General features: G+C 35.8%; 1 protein-coding gene across 1 annotated transcript in view; it reads left to right on the forward strand.

Moving 5' to 3' along the window:
* Tbc1d8b (TBC1 domain family member 8B) overlaps positions 1-23134 on the forward strand; it is a 79005-nt gene extending 55871 nt beyond the window's left edge. Inside the window, exons 11-21 of the mRNA XM_050124046.1 lie at positions 323-440; positions 1988-2273; positions 3392-3521; positions 4019-4117; positions 10078-10146; positions 10301-10541; positions 11711-11776; positions 13604-13687; positions 14773-14829; positions 19045-19142; positions 20513-23134. Coding sequence (XP_049980003.1) covers positions 323-440; positions 1988-2273; positions 3392-3521; positions 4019-4117; positions 10078-10146; positions 10301-10541; positions 11711-11776; positions 13604-13687; positions 14773-14829; positions 19045-19142; positions 20513-20905 — 1641 coding nt within the window. The 3' untranslated portion in view covers positions 20906-23134. The remainder of the gene's footprint in view (positions 1-322; positions 441-1987; positions 2274-3391; positions 3522-4018; positions 4118-10077; positions 10147-10300; positions 10542-11710; positions 11777-13603; positions 13688-14772; positions 14830-19044; positions 19143-20512) is intronic.
* The last annotated feature ends 260 nt before the right edge of the window (positions 23135-23394 follow it).

The raw sequence follows: 23394 nt of genomic DNA on the forward strand, positions 1-23394 counted from the left end.
CCACAATTATGTGTTTTGTTTTAAAGACTCAATAATTAATATTTTAACGCATTGAAATCAGCCTAATTGGTTTTTATTTATGGTGCTTTATATCCACGATATTACTGCTTCATTTTCCTTTAATATTGCTGTATAAAATACCCGGCTAGCAAACGTCAACCTAACTATACATTGCTTTACTTTGGATTAACTTCAAGTCCTCATATATCCATTATTATTACTCACTTGTCATTATTGCTATTCAAAAGTTCTATGCTTGAATAAGAAGTGCAGTTATTACCTAAGCAATAACCACATTTTGTTTCTTTTCTGGGAAATTTAGGCGATGAACATTTTGACTTCAGTATTGCTTCTATATGCAAAAGAAGAAGAAGCTTTTTGGCTTCTGGTTGCTGTATGTGAACGAATGCTGCCTGACTATTTTAATCGTCGAATCATTGGTAAAAAAGAAATACAAAAAGAATACTTACATACAAACATACATACATATATCTACACATGAGCACTGGCTTCATCTATTTTTGCTGCATCGCCAAATGGCACAGACAGTAATTTATATTGTTTTAATTAGTGATAAGAGGCTGGGAAGTCCAAGAGCATGGTGCCAACATCTGCTCAGCATGTTGGCAGGGTCTTACTACATCATAATAATGTGGCATAGGATATCATATGGCCAGACAGCAAGCACAGTAGAATTAGCTTTCTTTATATAACAAATCTGCTTCCATGAAAATTTACCTTGATCCATGAATTAACTAATCTATTCATTAAGGCAGAGACCTTGTGAACCAATCACTTCCAGAAGGTCTTAACTCTATATATTATTGATACATGAGTTGAAGAGTACTTTAGTTTCTAACTTAAGAAATTTTTTCAACCTCACAATACTTAGTCTTTTCTAAACTATGTTAATGTCTATCGTCTATTTCGTAGGAGAGTGATTTTGTTTGTGAACTTGGGGGACTTTTGCTTGTTGAGACAAAGTCCAGCTGTGTAGCTCAGGGTGCGTACCCTCGGCCTCCCAAGTGCTGAGATTACAGAGATGGCCCAGACTTCTTACCTATTAAATTGCCAGTCAAACTGAAGAGTTGGTAAATTAGATTGAGAAAGACAGAAAACGTAAGCCATATCAAAATGTCACATTGACTGATACTCTTGGGCAAAGATCTTTGAATATTGAATGTGTACTTGGAAAAATGTTTGTTACTTTTTCAAAATTAAGGACCTGGCCTGCTTTTTAATGAAAACGAAATTTTAATTTGAGTTTATAAACACCAGATTGCCAATATAATGATGATTTGAGACATCCAGAACTACTAAGGAAATTTTAATAGTTTCTTGATGGGAGGGAGATTTTAATCAACTTAAAGTCTCTATATTTGTATGGGTTTACATAGAAAACAATCAATTTTTTCTTTGTTAATTATTTGACATTGTCTTTAGTTATCAAATATATAAGCATCTGTGATCCCATTTTAATACCTATAGGTAATCTACCCTTTGTACCTTCCTAAGTTTTCAGTGCTGTAACTAGGTCTTGATTATGTTGACTTTTGTCGTAAGTTCTATGTACGTTTATTTTTACTTCTATCAAGATTGAATTCTTTTTGCACTAAGGCTATATATAGCTGAGTGGTAGCATGTTTGTCTGGTATGCACAGGCCCTGAGTTCCATCCTACCACCACAAAAGATAATAAATTCTTTGATGATCTCACCTCATTAGTAGTATCTAGTGCATGTCTCTGACTGTAAGAAGGACTCAGGAACTCCTCAAATGAATTAAAATGGAATTTCTCAAGCGTTCTTAGGTTCATGACACTCAACTCGCAGCTGCAGACATGTGCAAATTATAGGAAGGCAATAAAGGGCTCCTGTTTGAAGGAAGTGAGCTGAGCTGTACCAGAAAGTGGATGAAAGTGGAGCAGAGGCATAAAGAAAGCTTTGCGGAAGGTGGCTGTTTTTTTAACCTGCTTTAATGTTTTCCAGGTGCCTTGGTGGATCAGGCAGTGTTTGAAGAACTTATTAGGGATCACCTTCCTCAGCTGACGGAACACATGACCGATATGACCTTCTTTTCCTCGGTTTCTCTCTCGTGGTTCCTCACACTCTTCATTAGTGTGCTGCCTATTGAAAGCGCAGTGAACGTGGTGGACTGTTTCTTCTATGATGGGATAAAGGCCATTTTACAGCTGGGATTGGCAATACTTGACTATAATTTAGACAAACTTGTGACGTGTAAAGATGATGCGGAAGCTGTGACAGCACTAAACAGGTATGTAAGAGGCATTTAAATCTGGAGGTAGGCCCAGGGGGAGATGGGTTAGCAATTGAGAATGTTTGCTGCTATCTCAAATGAGTTAGGTTCCCAGCACCCATGTCAGGCTGCTGTCCAACTCAAGGGTTCAATAGCCTCTTCTTGCCTCCATGGGCATTCCAACATGTATGTTGTATGGACAGACATACACATAAGTAAAAATTTTAAATCTTTAAATCCAGTGGAGATAGGAGTGATTACATTGTTCAGTCTGCTTAACTTACCAGTGAGGAAACTGAGTCCTAGAAACTTCAAGCAACTGGCTTTAAGTCATAGAGCCGGTTGAAAGAAAAGGCTAGGCCCAAAGTCCTGCTCTTTGTCTTTAAATAGAGTACAGCAAAAGTGTATCACTCTGATGGGAACAGTTAGGTTCCTTTCATATTTGTGCTAACATCATTAATTCAATAAATCCTAACATTAGCAATTCTACTTTTGACTAGAATGTCTATATAGAAAGTAATGTGAGGGGCAAAGAGCTAGTTAGTAACCAAGTATCCAGTAGGAGAAATTATCCTGATTTCCAGGTGATATCAGTCAGGTAGGTTGAATTTTATTTTCCTGGTATATTTTGTATGAATGCTACTTTGTATTGGGGCACATGGGGCTTTGAGTACTAGATGTATTACACATATATGTGTGTGAGTTAAGTGAATGAAAATGAATTGGCAACTGTTGTAATGCTTCATCAAACCCCATTCTGTACAGAATAATATATACATCTCCCTTTGGCCTTTGGAACTCTAAAGATAAGGCCTCAGTTTACCTTTTTAAAACTGGTTTCCCCTTTCAAGCCTCTATAGAGCTGATATTCAGTCCATTCTGGATGGGTTTGGAGTATTTGCAAAGTGTGCTCTGAACCTGTTCACTTCCCGCATGTTCTTTTTCACTGCCATGCATCTAATCCTTCTACCCACTTTCAGAATTCCCAGCCATCTTTAGATTCTTCTTCATACTCCTTCCCTCGTGTTCTCATTTAAAATTGACCTCTGACTGACTTAGGAACCATTAGCTGTGCTATTTTCTGCTACAACTATTTTAGTTGCATTAATTCTTATGTTATTGTCACTTTTTGATAGGTTCTTTGACAATGTCATTAATAAGGACAGCCCATTGCCTTCAAATGTTCAGCAGGGCTCAAATATCAATAATGAAAAAAGCAGTCACACTAAAGTGGATATTACAGATTTGATTAGAGAATCCAATGAGGTAAGTTTTATGTACCATAAATATGATTACTTATCATATTTAAATATTGATAATAATTGCATGGCATACTTGTATATTAAGGATAGCAATGCAAACAAAGTAACAACTTAAAATCTAACTTTACTATAATATTGAGTTCTGTGAATTGACTTGAGATTGTGTAATTTCCTCTGCCTCAACTTGTTTTTCATTAAATGATATTAAATTCACTTGCTTTCACAAATGATGACCACGTCTAAATATGTCTCACTCTAGAAAAAGTTAAAAAATGATTTTCCTTCACAAACTAAGACTTTGACCAGTGTTCTTACTCAAGACACACTGTAGATAGATATAATTTTCTCTAGTGAACATATTTAAAACACTGAGCTGGAAATGTGCAAAGTCACTGATAGAAATAGAATCAAGGCCTCAGAGAATTGAGTCTGATGAAATTCAATTGTAAGAGAAGTGGATATTTATTATGAATGAGTAGCCACTGCAATCCTTTCTTGCAGAAATATGGTAGTATCCGCTATGAAGATATACACAGCATGCGCTGTCGAAATCGGTTGTATGTGATCCAGACCCTGGAGGAAACAACAAAGCAGAATGTGGTGCGTAACACCTGGGGCAGGGGGTGGGGGACCCTCAAGGAACTTTGCTCTCTCTTCTTAAAAGATAACTTTCCATGTGAATAAAATGAAAGACGGTAACTTACAGAGCTAGGTTCGGGCCTTGTAAGTTTTTAGAGGAGAAATAGTTGTTTGCGTCTGGCTGAATGATTGTGTTTATTTCAGTGTGATTCTGTTATTTGATCGTCAACTGTACTGTGAAGCAGTACTGAATTAGCATTTGAGCAACACACATTTGTGGTTCAGTTAAGAATAGCTTGGGCTGGAGAGATGGCTCATTGATTAAGAACTTGTACTGCTCTTCACCAGGACCCAAGCTTCCTAGCCCACGTACCCAGCAGCTCACAACCTTCTAGAACTCCAGCTACAGTGAATCCAGCACCCTCTTCTGGCTTCCATGGGCATTACACTCAAATGCACTCAAACCATATACACATAATTAAAAATTAAAATTAGAAAATAGCTAACTATCATAATAGCAAATGCTTCTAATAAATATTATTTCTCTGTAATACTTAAAAGAAAATTAAAAGTGTATAAAACAGAATTTACTCTTAAAGCATTGCTACGGTTTCCGTAGGTAGCTGCTAATATTGATTTCCTCTAGTCAGTGGGATGACTAGATCACTGATCCCAAGGTGAAGAATTTTACTTTGCTGTTTGTATTCTTCTACACTGTTTAATTTTTATCATTATGACTTATTGTTTTATAAACCTCCTCACTTAAAAACTGGGTCCTCTGCTGGCCAGTGGTGACACACACCTTTAATTCCAGCACTGGGAGGCAGAGGCAAGTGTATCTCTGTGAGTTCCAAGGCAGCCTGATCTATAAGAGTGAGTTCCAGGACAGCCAGAGCTGTTACACAGGGAAATCCTGTTCCGAAAAACAAAACAAAACAAAACTGAGTCCTCAAAGATGCAATCTAGGAAGATTAACGTTTCTGAAGATCCTAGGTTTAGATTTCAATTAAATAATTCAGCAATGTTACTGTGACATCGGACAAAACCTTTGTTTTTGCTTCAAAATATTAACTTAAAATATTGGTTACATACATTTATTACAGACAATTCAAGCATTACAGAAATATCTCAAAAATGAAGTTTTCTTCCCCCACAAGTAACTATGGTAAAATGTTTCAAGTGCATCCTTGCGTTTCTTTTTACTGTGTAGGATCATAAAACATTCATGCTGGTAGAGAAAGAGAAGATAGGTTGTGAAAATGAGATCGCACATTATACCAGTCACTCAAAAAATAATGATCATTGCATATCAGTATAATTAGATCTAACTCACTCTTTTAGTGCACAAAGTAGTATACCATGATATAATTAATTCTTTGAGAATTTCATACAATGTATTTTAATCATGTTCATTCCCCTTCACCAACTCCTCTGAAATTCTTCCCACCTCCCGATCTACTCATCTTCATGTGCTGTGTCCCTTTTAAACCCACTGAGTCCAGTTTTTCTGGCTGAGTAATCCTTGGAATGGGGCTTGCCCTGGAGTACAGTCAACATAGTAGAAAACTGTCATTGCCCCTTCCAGTACTCATCAAATGCTAGCTCCTCAGCTAGGAATAAGGCTTTGTGCCTACCTCCTAGGATTGTCTCTGGTTTGACTCATATGGGTCTTGTGCATACTATCATAATCACTGTGAGTTCCTATGTACACCTTCCATGTTGCATCTGAAAAACAGTTTCCATGAAGTTTTCCATGACCTTTGGATCTTACAATGCTTCTCTCTCCTCCTCTGCATCGATCTCCAAGCCTTGTGAAGTAGGGTGTGATATAGACATCCCACTTAGGCTTAACACTCCAAAGTCTCTACCCATTGACCACATGTAGGTTTCTATATTAATAACTGCCTACTGCAAGAAGCAGCTTTCTTGAGTGCACTGATATATGGGTAGTTGAATATTGAATATTTTCTTTCATATGTTTGATTGCTTTATCTTGGCTTTCCTTAAGAGATTTGTTGATGTCTTCTGTTTTTTGTTTGTCTTTTTTCCCATTTCTTTGAGGGAATTTCTCATATTCTCTTTAAGGGCCTCAATCATTTTCCTGAAGTTACTTTTTAGGTCATTTTCTTCTGCTTCATCTATATTTGTTGTTCAAGTCTTGCTGCTATAGAGTCACTAGATTTTACTGGTGTCGTGTTGCTCTTTGTGGTGTTGCGTATGTTCTTACCTCATCTTTTCCTCTAATTGGTGTAATTGGGGCTGTCTGTGACTCTGGTGATGAGTCTTCCAGATGCCAGTAGCTCCAAGGCTCAGAGGGTTGCTCCTGTGGTGTAGTCAGTGCCACGGTTCCAGTCACCCTGTTGGTCACTCCGTGTTCCTGGAGGTTGCTCAGCACTCCTGGGGTTTGCTCTACTACATTGAAGTTTGCTGTCTCAGTCCCACTGTGGCCAAGGTTGCCAGCTCAGTCCTGGTCCTGTGGAGCTCGCCTCTTCAGGCGTGCTCCGGCCTAGGTCGCTGGCCCAGTCCTGTACCCACAAATATTCCTGGTATAGATCTGCTCCTGTTCCCATGGAGTTCACCGTCCCAGGCCCACTCCAGCCTAAGTTGCTGGCTCAGTCCTGCTCCTCTGGAGTTTGTTACCTCAGGTCTGCTCTGGCCTAGGCTGCTGGCTCAGTCCTGCGTCTGTGAAGTTTGCTGCCTCAAGCAAGATCTGGCCCAGGTCACTGGCTCAGTACTGCTCCTGTAGAGTTTACCCTCCCAGGTAGTAGCATTTCTTTGACAATTATATTTGTAACCTATCATTTCTTCCTCGTTATTGTCTATGTTTTATGATGTCTGTCAGAGTCTTCAAATTACAGATTTTACATAGTCAAGTCTTTCCTTTTTCTTTCATAATGACTGGTTTTCATTTAAAACTTAAGCCTTTTCTCTAGCTAAAGTTATACAAATTATAAAAGTACCTAGTTGCTATAAGCTCACAGTACTGATGATAGTTTTCATTTTAACATTTAGCATACAGGTTAATATACCTGGAAGATTTTGTTATATATGATGTAAATATTTTCCAACTAAAAACTTTCATTGAAAACTATTGCATGGTCTGTTCTTATTGTATTGTACTTTTCATACCCTGAATTTTCATGTCCATATGTGGCAGCAGTTCTTTATTTTACTTTTTGTTATTACAACTATGTCTATTTAAATGAGTGTACCTTTGTAGTACATTTTGAAATCTGGTGAGACTTTAAATTTTTCTTTTTAATATCCATTGTAGTTATCTGACTTTTCAGATGTCCTTTAGCAAGCATTTATGATTTTGATCCTGTACATTGTCCTAGTTAGGATTTCTATTGTTGTGATGGAACACCATGACCAAAAGGTACTTGAGGAGGAAAGGGTTTATTTCTTACATTTCATGTTACAGTCCATTATCAGTGGAAGTCAGGGCACTGACTTGGTCATCATAGTTTGCTCAGCCTGCTTCCTTCCAGAACCCAGGACCACCAGCTCCAGGGTATTCCCACCTACAATAGGCTGGGCCCTCCCCCAGCAATCACTAAATAAGAAAATGCCTTAGAGGCTTGCCTCCCTGCAGCCTGATCTTATGAAGAAATGTTCTCAATTGGGGTTCCCTCCTAGCAGATGACTTTAGATTGTGTCAGGCTGACAAAAAGCTAACCAGCACATAGGTCTTAAATATTTCTTATTGATTTTTTTCATAATGCATTTTGTGGCAAAAATGACTGAGATGTTTTTCTTTACATTTTTTTCAGTTATTTATTGGTATAAGTGCAAATCTCTTGATTTGGGTTTCTTGCATTTTGTTGTGGCCACAACACTGGTTGACTGATTGTTCCACCTTATACTAGCACTTTTGGTGTCCTAAAGAGTGCTTAATTTTCAGTGCTAAGAATTTTGGCCCTTCCTAATAAGTAATCTTCTTTTCTTTTGTGTGTTTATTACTTCATGATCTTGAAACCTTGAAGTAATATTGAATAATAGCAATAGAAGTAAGCCTTTTAGTCATACTTCTAAATTTAATAGAGATGCCTCCCATATTTTATTACTATTGATTTCAGAAGGATGTCCTTTATTAAACTAAAGAAATTTTATTAAGTTTCTAGGTTGAAAGGATGAAGATATAGCTCAGTAGTAGAGTGCACACACAGAGTTCTAACTGAAATGAGAACAATTCTTTTTAAAAATTAATAGTGAGTTAATTTTTAAAATTATCAAAAGTTAACTTTGATACAATGACTTTCATATCTTCAGATTGTGTGGCTTTTTATTTATTAATATAGTAAATTTTATTAAAGAATTATTGGAATTCCAGAAACAGAAGAAACATTGCCAAATTCTTTCTATGAGGCCACAGACACCCTGATACCCAAACTACACAAAAACCCAACAAAGAAAGAGAATTACAGATCAATTGCACTCGTGAACATAGATGCAAAAATACTCAATAAAATACTGATAAACTGAATCCATGAATACATCCAAAATACCATCCACCATGACCAAGTAGGCTTCATCCCAGAGATGCAGGGATGGTTCAACATATGAAAATCTGTCAATGTAACCGATAATATAAACAAACTAAAAGAAAAAATACCACATGGTCATCTCATTAGATGCTTTAAAAGCCTTTGACAAAATCCAACACTCTTTCATTAAAAAAGTCTTGGTGAGCTCATGGATACAAGGAGCATATCTAAACATAATAAAAACAATATATAGCAGGCTGACAGCCAACATCAAATTAAACAGAGATAAACTCAGAGCAATTCTACTAAAATCATGTATAAGACAGGGCATTGTAAAATGAATCTGGCTATAATATCATTAATGTTCTATTTTGATAATTTGACTAAACAGTTTAGCATGGTTCTCTGCATCTGTGTTAAAATAACATTGATTTCAGAATTTATTTTGCTTTTTTAGAGACATGGTCTCAGTATGGAGCCATAGTTGGCCCTGAAGCTGGCTATGTAGGCCGGACTTCCCTGAAACTGTTCTTGTCTCCCAAGTATTGGGATCAAAGGTGTGCACCACCATGACCATTAAGGATTTCTTTTTTGTGAATACTAATTTTATATCAATTTAGCTTATGTTGCATAATAGATTTTGTAGTAAACTCATATTTTCTATTCTCGGAAATACTTTAATGTACATAGGATATCACTGTTATTAGAAAGTTTGAGAAAACAAGCCTCTAAACCTTTGGGTCTGCTAACTTTTGGTGATGGGAGCTCTTTTGTTGCCATTTCTGTTCTGTTTATTCAAATTGTTTGCACATTGAGTTAATTTTGGTGACATATTTCCCAAGGAAATTATCTATTTTAATCTTGATCTTCAGATATATTTGCATAACACTTCAGAATTCATTTAGTTGATTTTATATGCTGCATTCTGTATGATGAACACCTTGATGACTTTCATATCTATCTTTCCATGTTATCCTTCTTAAGTTTGTATTACATTTATTTATTGGAGGGGTGCACTCATGTGCCATAGCATCCATGTACAAATTAGACATTTGTTCTCTCCATCTACATGGGTCCGTGGGGTTGAACTCGGGTCATCAGTCTTGATAGCAAGTACCTTTATCCACTGAACCATTTTGTCAGCCCATATTTATACTTTTCTTCTCATTGATGTTTATTCGTGATATCTTTTTATCACACCAAGATCTATTTTACTTTTTCAATTAATTGACAAAGTAGTAATAGAGTACTATATTAATATTAGTACACTAAAGTTAAGTAGTAGTTATATCAGAAACACAAGGTTAGTTCAGCAACTAACTAAAAATCAAGAAATAACTTGGCAATTGTTACTAGAGCTGCAATAAAAAAATGATGTGTAGGTTTAAAAAAAGAAAAGAAAATATTTTCTCCTTGTAGAGGAAAACACCAAGTAAATTCAAAGACTTTTTAAAAGGAAATGCTGAGTCTAAGTTGCTTTTGATCTTTTTAAAGTTGCGTGTTGTATCACAAGATGTGAAGATGAATCTTCAGGAATTGGATGAACTTTATGTCATTTTTAAGGTATGTTGTTCCTTTTTAACGAAAATTATTCTTTTAGCAGAATTTTATCTCCATTGCTCTTAAACATTTTTATGTTTTAAGAGACATATTTAGAAAAATTCTTTGACTTTTTTTTCTGATTTAATGACTCTCCTTTTCCATTTTTTTTTTGTAGAAAGAGCTGTTTATATCTTGTTATTGGTATTCGAGTTGTCCAGGATTGAAGCATCATGACCCCAGCCTGTCATATTTGGAACAGTATCAGATTGACTGCCAGCAGTTCAGAGTGCTGTATCACTTGTTGAGTCCCTGGGCTCATTCTGCAAACAGAGACTCGCTAGCTTTATGGACATTCAGATTGTTGGATGAAAATTCTGATTGCCTTATAAACTTCAAAGAATTCTCCTCTGCAATTGGTAGGCTGATGCCCTTCAACTTTCTAAAGCAAAACATAACCATGTTCTCTATGCCCCCAAAATATTTTCTACCACCCCAAAATATTTTATCTTGCTGCCTATTACTGCTAGTTTAGGCCAATTTTGGGTTACATTGTCTTCAGGTTTAGTAATTATGAGCCTTTTTTAAAATATGCTTGCTGCTAAACCTATGCATCTTGATCTCTTTTAATAATTTATTTTTACTTTATGTGCATCGATATTTTGCCTACATTTATGTCTGTATGAGGGTGTTGAATCACCTGGAACTAGAGTTATAGATGGTTGTGAGCTGGCACATGGATGCTGGGAATTGAACTCAGGACCTCTGGGAGAACATCTAGTGTTCTTAACCACTGAGCTATCTCTCCAGGCCCATATATTGATTTCTTTTTTGCCCAACCCTCTCAAAGAAACAAGCCGTTAGATGTGGGTGTTTTAATGGTTTAACAGGAAGGAAGAGAATGTCTAGGATTTTTCCTCACCAGATAGATAGGAATTTCCCCCTGGGTAAAAATCTAACCACATAGCCTAGATAAGTGATACAGAAATACTAAACAAATGAGTTGTGCCTACAGTCGATAAGTCATAGGTTTTGTTCCTTTGTTTTTCATACCCCCCCCCAGCAATGATTTCTTTTCACTCATTATCTTGCAGAGCAGTTCTCTCCTCAAATGAATCATAAAGCCCCATTCCAAAAGAAAAGGGAAATATGAGGTTGGGAGAAAGGCGCTTGTGAATAGAGCATGCTATTCCCCTGGTGGAGTGTTTCGGTTATGTGCTTGAAAGTGAAAATCTTACTGACTGAGTAGTTAATTGTTAGCTTAAGAAACACCATGTTGCCTGGTGGTGGTGGTGCATGCCTTTAATCCCAGCACTAGGAAGGCAGGGGCAGTTCAAGGCCAGCCTGGTCTACAGAGAGAGTTCCAGAATGACCAGGGCTGTTACACAGAGAAACCTTATTTTGAAAAACTAATGAGAGAGAGAGAGACAGGGCTGGGGGCATGGGGGGGGACAGACTGACTGGCTGACTGTGTTTTAGATCCTAATTCCTGTCTACTGTCTGTATCTTAATCACTTTGGGTGGAATTGGTTGAATGTTTAGTTAATGTTTAGTTACCTGAGTTTTCTAACTGAATTTTATTGAACAGATATAATGTACAATGGAAGTTTTACTGAGAAGCTTAAGCTGCTTTTTAAGATGCATATTCCTCCAGGTAAGACTTTACCAGTCTTTAATGGTATATAGTAAATGGTATATAGTAAGAGTTCATTCCATTGTAACAGGCATCATTGTACATATAATTTCACTTTAACAAACAAAACAGTTTTTCATATAATTTAAAGTTATTGCTTTATTGTTGTCCTCAAGTAATATCACAAGTATTTTTGGTGGTGTAGGTATAGATATAGACAGGATGAAATCTGTAGAAGAGATTCCATATATCAGTTGGATCTTTAATTTCCTATTAGTAGGCAATCATCTCTGTCTCTGTCTCTCTCTCTGTCTCTCTCTCTGTCTCTCTCTCTGTCTCTCTCTCTGTCTCTCTCTCTCTCTCTCTCTCTCTCTCTCTCTCTCTCTCTATGTATGCAGTTTGAGATATAGTCTCAATATATATCCCAGACTGAGCTCAGTCTCAGAAGTGCAAGGATAACAGGCATGTGCTACCATGTCCTGCTAGCTAGCTCTTAAATGATAGCTTGTACAAGAACTTATGTATCGTTGGAATATTGGGATACTGCTGAATTTGTGCTGTCATTGTCATTAAAATAGAGATTCACTTTAGGCAGATTACTAAACTTGCAGATGGGTCTAAATTAGCACGGGCAGAACCTTTATTTTATATCCAATGTCACCCTTAGGTCCTCACACAGGCTCATGGTTGAACGCATCATACACACACATAAAATGTATTTTATATGCACTCTCTTATTTTAGCATCATAATCTTTGAAAGATTATATTATCCTTTCAATTTTTACAAAAGGAGACTGAGGGTTGGGGAGATTCAATTATGTCCCAAACATACTTGATATGAGGCCCATCTAACCCAAAAGTTTTTTTTTTTTGTTTTGCTCTACTTCTCCAGAGTCACCATGCTCTTTCAGTTTTCATAAATTTTTTCCACTGTCCTTAGGATTATTTCCCAACACATCCCTACTGTTAAAAAATATATTGCGAAAAGTGGCTTGCATTTAGTAATTCATTAAAATCAAATAGCACTTCATAATTTGTCTAATGTTCTCCCTGACTTCCTTTAAAAGCTTTTTAAAGGCTTTTCAGGTTAGCAAGGAATCATTTAGCAGACCAACAAACTAAAGCCATGTTTAATCCTTCAGACGCCCAAATCACTAACACAGCATTAAAAACAAAAGTCAAACCACATAATAATTTAATTATAAGAATAAATTTTATTAAATTATGTTACCATTTAAATGTTAAATTTTCCATGTCATACATTATTGATGGAGAGGTTGGAAGTAAGAATATTAAGTAGGATAAAATATAATCTAGGAAACACTGTGTCTCCGTTGAATAACAGTGGGGAACAGTAAAGCTCTGAGCTTCAGGTTTCCTTATTAGTGCAGGAGTTTTAGATTTCATGTTCAGAGCAAATCTAACTACCAGATTCGTCTTTCTATGACTCTAAAAACTGGTAAAAAGCAAGGAGGTTACCCGTGCTCCCGTAGATGACCTTGGAACCAAAAGGACTCGGTGCGTTTATAAAAGAGTCCACGGAATTAGAAGGGATTAATGGTAGCGGAAGAGGGAAGAAAGAAATGGGGCGATGGATTTGATCATATGCGTATATGAAGTTCTTAAGCAATAAAAAAGAAGAAATGCAAGTAAGAAAAATCTTAGAATTCAAAGTGATGAAATGTTTTATTTGGTACACAATAGCAGAGCAATAGTATTTCCACTTTTCTGTATGTACACATTTCTTATACACTTCATCTAGTTTCTACTCTTCAATTTGTCTGCATTTAAGAACCACTTCTCTGCCTTCACTGCTAGTAAATGTGATTTGGCTTATATGCTTTCAGCTTATACTGAAGTGATGTCTAAGACTTCTTCCAAGGGCGATGAGCTTTCCACAGAAGAATTGCTTTATTTCAGTCAGCTCCAGGGTAAATAAATATTCCTTTAAACTTTTAACTGAATTTGTGTTGTTTTAAATTGGGTCTCAGACTGGTCTCAAACTCTTGGGCTCCAGTAATCATCCTGCCTCAGTCTCCCAGGTAGATAGGTAGACAGGACCATGGGCATCTTGATGCCTGGCTACTTGTTGAGATCTTCTTGAATTGGAGTCACTGTACCTTTTACATTGTGATACTATGATAGCAGTTAACATAGTCTGTAAATATTTGACTGATTAGACTGTGCTTAATAATTTTTATTTTTTGAAATTTCTTATTATTTAAAAGGAAGTATATATAAAAGATTTTTGCTTTTAATTGTATTAAAGAAATTTTGTATCAGACCATTTCTATGCTTTGATAAAGGATGGTGAAGCTGATAGAATCATTGATGATTTACAATCCATAACTTTTATTTAAATAGTGAATACTTCTTATAAATCAAGTATACAATAGAAGAATCTGCTTTCTCACATAAATCGGAAGTGATACACACTTGTGTGTGTGTGCTTTCCTCATTTGCTTCATTTTCATAGGTACATGGTCTTACAGAGAAAATGTGTGTGTCTATTTGGTTACTGTATGTAAAGTGAGCATTAACAAAACCTCAAAACCCATCTATTTAAGTCTGCCCACTTTATATAGAAGAACATTGAGTACAGAAAGCAGTGAATTGTGCAGGGTTTCACAATGAGTTCTTGTCTTACCCGGGGAGTGTGGCTTCTTCTTCAGACCTCCATTATGCATAGGGCTTTCCTCCTGGTAATAAACATAATGCTTCTTAATTTGAAGGCAGTCAAATAGAGAAGCTATCACTCAGAAGCAAATACTTAAGTTTGATGTATTACCCTCTAGGATTTTTTAAATATTAATATACAGTGTTCTTTTCTTTTACTATGAATATTTTTGATACTTTGCATTCTAAGATCAGGAGATCAGGTCACATAAAATTGCTTTGGTGGGTTAAAAGCATAGTAAGTGCTTATAAGTCTTTATACAAACTATTCTTTTATTATTTTACTTTTAAAAGATACTTAAACATTTTATAATATATAGTTGCCCTCTTTTCCCTTTAGTTTCCAAGCATGCAGATGAGAAGGAAGCAGAATCAGGAAAAAATACGCCTGAAAAAGGTACTATGAAACAATCTAGAAATATCATTCAATTTATTAAATTATTAATTCTATAAATAGTAATAGCTATAAAGGGGGAGGGGTTGGGGTTCTTTAAAGGCTGTAGATTTGTCCTGATATGGTTTTCTAGTTACATAAAAGAAATTTATTATTTCTCTTCTGTTACTTACATCTCAGAGGTTATAAAAATTTAATAGTAAGTGATCCATATTCATTTTTATTATTTTAAAGATTTCATTTGAATTGCAAAAATAATAGGTAATCTTTGTGGCAGAAATTCGGGCAACATGTAGTCTTTCTTACCCCTAGACAAAACGAGCCAGAAGGAGAAGCTGTAAACATTTTATGCTATATCCTTTTCAGATTTGTTTCTTTGTTTACATGGACATATGGAGTCATCTCTCTTTAAAATATCTATAAACACTCTTCCACTGGGTGCTTTTTTTTTTCTTATGACTGCCTGGCCTTGGCTTATTTCTAGCCATCTTTTCTTTTTCTTTTTAATTGTTTTTATTGAGCTATATATTTTTTCCACTCCCCTCCATTCCTCCCCTCTCCCATCCTCCCCTCTCCCATGATCCCCACCACTCCCAGTTTACTCAGGAGATCTTGTCTTTTTCTATTTCCCATGTGGATTAGATCCCTGTATGTCTCTCTTAGGGTCCTCTTTGTTGTCTTGGTTCTCTGGGGTTGTAAATTGTAGGCTGGTTTTCTTTGCTTTATGTTTAAAAGCCACTTATGAGTTAATACATATTTTATTTATTTTTCTGGGTCTGGGTTACCTCACTCAATATCTTTTGGCCTACAAATTTCAAGATGTCATTATTTTTTACCACTGTATAGTACTCCATTGTGTAAATGTACCACATTTTCCTTATCCATTCTTCGTTTGAGGGGCATCTAGGTTGTTTCCAGGTTCTGGCTATTACAAATAATGCTTCTGTGAACATAGTTGAACACATGTCCTTATGGTATGATTGAGAATCCTTTGGGTATATACCCAAAAGTGGTATTGCTGGGTCTTGAGGTAGGTTGTTTCCTAATTTTCAGAGAAATCACCACACTGATTTCCAAAGGGGTTGTACCAGTTTGCACTCCCACCAGCAATGGAGGAGTGTTCCCCTTACTCCACATCCTCTCTACCATAAGCTGTCATCAGTGTTTTTGATCTTGGCCATTCTTACAGGTATAAGATGGAATCTCAGAGTTGTTTTGATTTGCATTTCTCTGATAGCTAAGGATGTTGAGCTTTCCTTAAGTGTCTTTCAGCCCTATGAGATTCATCTGTTGTTTAGGTCTGTATTTTTATTGGATTACTAGCTCTTTTAATGTCAAGTCTTTTGAGTATTTTGTATATTTTGAAGATCAGTCCTTTGTCCAATGTGGGGTTGATGAAGATCTTTTCCCATTCTGTAGGCTGTGTTTTATCTTGCTGACCGTGACCTTTGCTTTACAGAAGCTTTTCAGTTTCAAGAGGTCCCATTTATTAATTATTGCTCTCAGTGTCTGTGCTGCTGGGGTTCTATTTAGGAAGTGGTCTCTTGTACCAATGTGTTCAAGTGTACTTCCCACTTTCTCTTCTATGAGGTTCAGTGTGGTTGGTTTTATACTGAGGTCTTTGATCCATTTGGACTTGAGTTTTGTGCATGGCAATAGATATGAGTCTAGTTTTATTCTTCTACATGTTGATATCCAGCACCACTTGTTAAATATGCTTTCTTTTTTCCATTTTATGTTCTTAGCTTCTTCGTCAAAAATCAGGTGTTTGTAGGTGTGTGGATTGATATTCGGGTCTTCTATTCAATTCCATTGGTCCTCCTCTCTGTTTTTTATGCCAATACCAGGCTGCTTTCATTACTATAGCTCTATAGTAGAGTTTGAAGTCAGGGATGGTGGTGCCTCCAGAAGTTCCTGTATTGTACAGAATTGTTTTGGCCTGGGTTTTTGCTTTTCCATTTGAAGTTGAGTATTATTCTTTTGAGTTCTGTGAAGAATTTTGCTGGGATTTTGATGGGCATTGCATTGAATCTGTAGATTGCCATTTTTACTATGTGAATTCTACCTACCCAATAACATGGAAGATCTTCCCATTTTCTGGTGTCTTCAATTTACTTCAAAGATGTAAAGTCCTTGTCTTACAGATCTTTCACTTGTTTAATTAGAGTTACTCCAAGATATTTTATGTTATTTGTGACTATTTTGAAGGGTGATGTTTCTCTGATTTCTTTATCATCTGTGCGCAGGAGGGCTACTGATTTTTTTTTTTTTAGTTAATCATGTATCCTGCTACATTACTGAAAGTGTTTATGAGTTGTAGAAGTTTCGTGGTAGAATTTTTGGGGTCACTTATATAAACTATCATATCATCAGCCAATAGTGAAAGTTTGACTTCTTCTTTACTGATTTGTATCCCCTTAATCTCCTTTTGTTGTCTTATTGCTCTAGCTAGAACTTCAAGTACTATATTGAATAGATATGGAGAGAGTGGACAGCCTTGTCTTGTTCCTTATTTCAGTAAGATCACTTTGAGTTAATCTCCATTTAGTTTGATGTTGGCTGTTGGCTTGCTGTATATTGCCTTTATTATGTTTAGGTAGTTCCTTGTATCCCTGTTCTCTCCGAGACGTTAATCATGAAGGGGTGGTGAATTTTGTCAAAGGCTTTTTCAGCCTCTAATGAGATGATCATGTGTTTTTTTTTTCTTTCAGTTTGTTTATATGGTGGATTACATTGACAGACTTTCATATGTAGAACCATCCCTACTGGGTACTATTTTTTTATTTTGTAATATATCATGGATAATTTTCCATGTCCACTCATTTTGATCTTCCTTTTGACTTTTAATGGGAACATAACATTTCATGATTTGATTGCAACATAATTTGTTTCAGTTACTAGCTCAATACTGGTGGACATTTAAGATGTTTCCAATTTTTTTCATTGCAGGCTGCGATGCTACAAAAATTAAAAGGAAATTTCAGGATAATTTAAGAAAATGCAGAAAAGTATAAAAATATTGAGTAAAATAGTATGCACACATGACATTTTGATAGACTATGAAATTATTCATTTAAAGTTCACCATTCTACATTTTAAAACATTTAATTAAAATTAATTGCTGAAGAGTGGAGATGGTTATTCTCTTTTACTCTTTTGGCTCTTTGGGGGTCCTGTCACCCAGCTCCCAAATAAATTCATAGAGGTTTATTCTTTCTTATGAATGCCCAGCCTTAGCTTGGCTTGTTTCTAGCCAGCTTTTCTTAGCTTAAATTATCTCAACTACCTTTTGACTCTGGGCCTTTAGCTTTCTCTATTCTATATACCTTTACTTCTTCGTGGCTTGTGTGTTGCTCGGTGGCTAGCCCCTGATATCCTCCTTGCCTTCTCCTTTTCTCGCTCCCCTGACTTCTCCTCCCGGATTTCTCCTCCTATTTATTTCTCTGCCTGTCCGCCCCACCTATCTTTTCTTCTGCCTAGCTATTGGCCGTTCAGCTCTTTATTAACCAACCAGGTGTTTTAGACAGGCAGGGTAACACAGCTTCACAGAGTTAAAGAAATGCAGACAAAAATGAAACACATCTTTGCATCATTAAACAAATGTTCCACGGTGTAAACAAATATAACACATCTTCAACTAATATTTCACAACAGAAGATCTAGTTGAACATAACTCCTCCATTATTTTGCCCAGTTTTCACAAAAAAATTAAATGAAAGATCTAGTTGAACATAACTCCTCCATTATTTTGCCCAGTTTTCACAAAAAATTTAAATAAGAATTTCAACGTCATGCAAATATCATCTTGGCTGAAAAAAATGAAGCAATAAATAGTGTTTCCATTTTTTAAAAAAGGAACCACCATATAAAGAACTTGATACAGAAAAGATTAAGTGTGGTAGGCTATATGAGTATGACTACATGGCATTTATTGTTGGACCAAAGTGTGCTGTTTTAATCTAAATACATCATTTTCTCTCTTTTTCTTTATTTTTGATATTCATCAAATTTCCAAAAGTAAGTTTTTGTCTAAATAGAAGTGGATAATGTTTTCTGAAAGCCAATGAGTGAGATCAAAGCTAAATTCAGATTGTGTCCTGGAATGAAAGAGATGGGCTCTTTTACCTCAGAGATATTTCTTTCACTTTCACTGATTCTTTTTGAGATTTGGGGAAATATTAGTTGTTCATTATAAAATTGTTTATTTCTTTTATTTAGGCAAAGGAAAAATTGATATTCAAGCCTATTTAAGTCAATGGCAAGATGAGCTTCTTAAAAAAGAAGAAAACATTAAAGATTTACCAAGAATGAATCAGGTATAGAATTTTCCAAGTAATTTTTTTTAGTTAATGTGAGTGCATGTAGCCCCATGGTTCAGTCACCAATACCACAAAAGAAAAGGAAAAGAAAAAAAACTTACATACTATTGAAAAAATAGTTAAATAATCTGCAGGTTGTCAGCTTTAAGAAATTCAAGTAATCATGAAAGAGGTCAACAGATTTTTTTAAATTGTACATTAATTGCTTAAATGTATTTAGTGTTTCTAAAGAAAATTTTTATATATGACATATTTCAACATTAAAAATAAACGTGTATTAAGTAACATTCAGCTAGTGCCTACCTGATGTCAAATCTATTGCTACGTACTAAGAAATTACTAAGATAGCTCTTACATAATCCCCAATGACCTTATATTTGATGCTGCATAGGCAATATTAAGGACTAGTGTAGACATTATTTAAATTGATCTCTTTCTTATACATTGCCCACGTGTTCTTATAGTCTTAAAAGAAAGGCTGGTTGATTGAGATACCGAAGTTCCCCAGAACTTTACCAAAACAAAACTATCCAATAGCTTAGAGTGTCTTAATGAACTTCCCGGTTTGATGGTTAAATAAAGGCTTCCTAAAATAAGCCAATTTGGGATACTTATTCTAAAATCACTATAAATGAAAAGGACAATAAAAAGGAAGGCGGAAAGCATTTTTATAATATATTTTATGAGGCATATTATTTGTACTTGTTTTATGTACATACAAACATGTAAGGTTGAACAACTGAGTTGTAGAATTCTTGGATTTGAATAGCTTTTAAATTGACAAGTATTTTCCAGGAATATTTAGAATTTCCTGAGAGCAGTTAGTAAACTAACTGGAGTCTCTTAACTTTGGTCCCGTATCTGCCTTTAAAAACACGCACATCCAAAGGGATTTCTTAAGAGTTCCTACACTACTAGGTAGGTCCCAAAAGTCATTCTTCCCTAATATTAAGTCATCTAAGTTATTTTCCATTGCAGCCCTTTGATAGCAAATTAGAAGTCCTTAATCCTTTTCTTAAAATTGATTGATGAGAATTACATGAAAGAAAATATGAAAGTTTACATAATCAAAATTGTCACCCAACAGTAAATAAAGACAACTTCTTAATTTATAATATTCTTCATTTATAATATTCTTCAATTTGACAATTATGTGAGAGGGCTTAAATGAAATATTCTTTCATGGTTCATACTTCCCTTCCTAGAGCAAAGATGTATCATGGAATTAGTCCTCAGTTCTGTGGTGAAGGTTGTATATTACAAATTTTATACAGGATTCTCTCCACTTCTGAGTTCCCCTTCTAAGTTTCATTTTTATTTGCTAAGTCTAATGTTAAAATGTTATATTTCTAACTTGTGTCTTCTAGTCACAATTTATTCAGTTTTCAAAGACCCTGTATAATTTATTTCATGAAGACCCGGAAGAAGAGTCACTCTATCAGGCCATTGCTATTGTTACCAACCTTTTGCTCAGGATGGAAGAAGTTGGAAGGAAACTCCATAGCCCTAAATCAGCAGCTAGAAGATTCTCCGGGACAGCCTGTGATTCTGGAGCCCGTGAGGGGAATGCAGAGAGCAGTGTGGAGAAAACTCCTTCCTCTCCCAGGGAAGAGCATCAGTGGTCTTTTGCATTTGAACAGATTCTTGCTTCCCTGTTAAATGAACCAGCTTTGGTGAGGTTTTTTGAGAGACCCTTAGACTTAAAGGCAAAGCTGGAGCGTGCGAAATGCTCCCAGTTAAAGTCTAGAACCAAGGTGTAAATCTCTGCCGCTGTTAGCTTTACCAAGATTCCTGTACGATCAGCTTGATTCCTGAGACTACTCAGGGATGTATGGCATTGCCTATGTGCTTGAAGGCAAAAAGAAAGGTACTCAGAAGCACAATGATTCATTCCTTTGTATTAATTGCAGTTAAAAAAAATTCTGTCATTCTATGTGTCCCAAGATATCCAGGATCAGGGTCACATGCTCAGTGGAACCACCAGAGGGCACCACCATATCACTTTAGGGAGTCAGTTTCAAGTTTGTGCTGCTGTTTCCATGGGATTAGCGGCTTTTCAAAAGGCAAAGTGTTTATTAGTGATGCTGTTATGGCATATTGGTGAACTTTGCTTTTCAAATTGCCCCAAGCCTGTCAAAACTGGGCTTTAGAACTGTAGCCTTAATTATCCAGGAAATTACCCATTTAGGGCTTTGCTTTCTATGTTATGTTACAGGAACTTTATTAACTTTTAAGACTTAATTTTGTTCAACACAGAAATAATGATCTTAAAAAGCAACTTCTGCACTTTCTGTTCTTGAGGCTTCACAATTTGCTACTGCTAAACACAAATGAAGAAGTCTAAATTCTGGACTAATATAAGGAAAAACATCACTGGATTTAGGTTTACATAGAATAAAGCCAGTGTTTGGAGAAAGGTTAAGAAACAGTTCAGTTGACTATATAGCTCTTTCATTTACACTGAGACATAACTAAAACTTCTTTAGTGGACTGTCGTGTGTGGCATCTTCTCAGAATGGCTTGTGATTGCTTGTGTCCCAGCTTTATATTTTGAATTTTCATCAGCTGTGTTTTAATTTATAGGAGGTAGTGTGGAACAGTTACACTAATACTGAATTGCTTCGTTAGTTTCACAAGCACATGAAGTATAGTTCACATATACTTACTAAGGCACTATGTAGAATTGCCAGCATCTACCTAAAAAGGTTCGACTCTCTGACTTAGATGAGCAATTTTTCACATATTTTAGGCTTCTTCTAGGTCAGACATGACATGACAGTCCATTTAAATATAAATGGACTTTGATAGCACTTTATAAAAACTAACAATCAAACCACATGGACCTGTCCTGTCTTCTGCCATCTCTGACAAGAGTAATTTATTAAGCAGTTGACTTAGGAAATGGGGCAGGAATCAGCCTGAGGAGTTTCTGCTTTCATGCTAGGCTTTGATTTCAAACCCTCTTACTTGACTAGAAACGAGAGAGAGAGAGAGAGAGAGAGAGAGAGAGAGAGAGAGAGAGAGAGAGAGAAAGAAAGAGAGAGAGCAGACCTCCTTCATGGTGACCAAAGAAGTCTCCCTTTCTGGGAAGGAATTGGTGTGGTCAGGTTTTAGCAAGAATAGACTGTGAATAAAACAGAGGGCTATGCCATGTAGCATATATTCTTTTCAATGAAGCAAAAACACTTTTCAAGTTGAGTCTTTGAGAATCTGTAAGTTGGAATTTACCAAATACTGGTAGCATCTTTAAGATTTGATTATACTGTCTTTTCAAGGAAATTGCCACTTAAAAGAGATAATTTAGAACTAAGCCTTTCTGCTTTGACTCAGAATTGATGTGCTAAAATATGTCCTGGTTTTCAATCTTAGTTTATATGCGAACTGTCACATCTGCTCTTATGTATTGATTGTTAAATTATACGACAATAGCTCTAGAAAAACATATGGTCTGTGCTTATATACAAAAGCACTGTTACACACACTGTTTTGAATATTTCGTCAGTTGTATTTACAACAAATCCTTTCTTAAAAATATGCTGTTAATTTTTGATATTATTTTAAAGTCAGAATAGTGAAGATTACTGAATATTGTATTTTAGGCTAGACTAATTGAAAATAAATACTTAAAGAGATTTTTAGAGTTTCAAGAAGATTATAAATGAAGGTTAACAAGCCAATAATGTATTTTCTGGTTCTGCAGGGGAGATAAGCTGAACATATTATAGTTTTATAGCTGCCGCCTTGTTAAGCAAATGAGCTGTTCCTAATATTCAGAATATTTTGTTGTGTCAAACTGGACCCGTGCATTATGACTTTTACATTAAATGTTATAAAGTGACTTTGTCTTTATAAAACTAAGTATTAAAATCTATTATATTAAATATAAAAATGTTTATTTAAAAAGTGAATGTCGTGTATTATCCATTTTACATACACATGGTTAAAATACCATTTGAGGGTGTCCTTTCTACTGCAGTTTAGAATCTTGTTGCCAGAAAACCAGAATTTATTCTCAACTAGATTAGGCACAAAACTGTCTATTACTAGATATTAAATGGCATGTATCTTTATTAGAAGGACCAACTTACTTGAACTTTCGAAAGCAAGATCCAAGAGCACACCACTCCCAGGCTACCAGGACAGCTGCTAACTCTTTTATAATTAAGAAACTTTCAGAATGAAAATACATCACTGCTCCTGCTCCCTCCAGAATGATCCATCTGCAAATGGATGCCAAGCTCCTCGCCCC

This window comes from Alexandromys fortis, unplaced genomic scaffold, assembly GCF_014885135.2.
Source record: "Alexandromys fortis isolate MF-2015 unplaced genomic scaffold, M_Fortis_MF-2015_v1.1 scaffold_195, whole genome shotgun sequence".
NCBI classification, from domain to species: domain Eukaryota; kingdom Metazoa; phylum Chordata; class Mammalia; order Rodentia; family Cricetidae; genus Alexandromys; species Alexandromys fortis.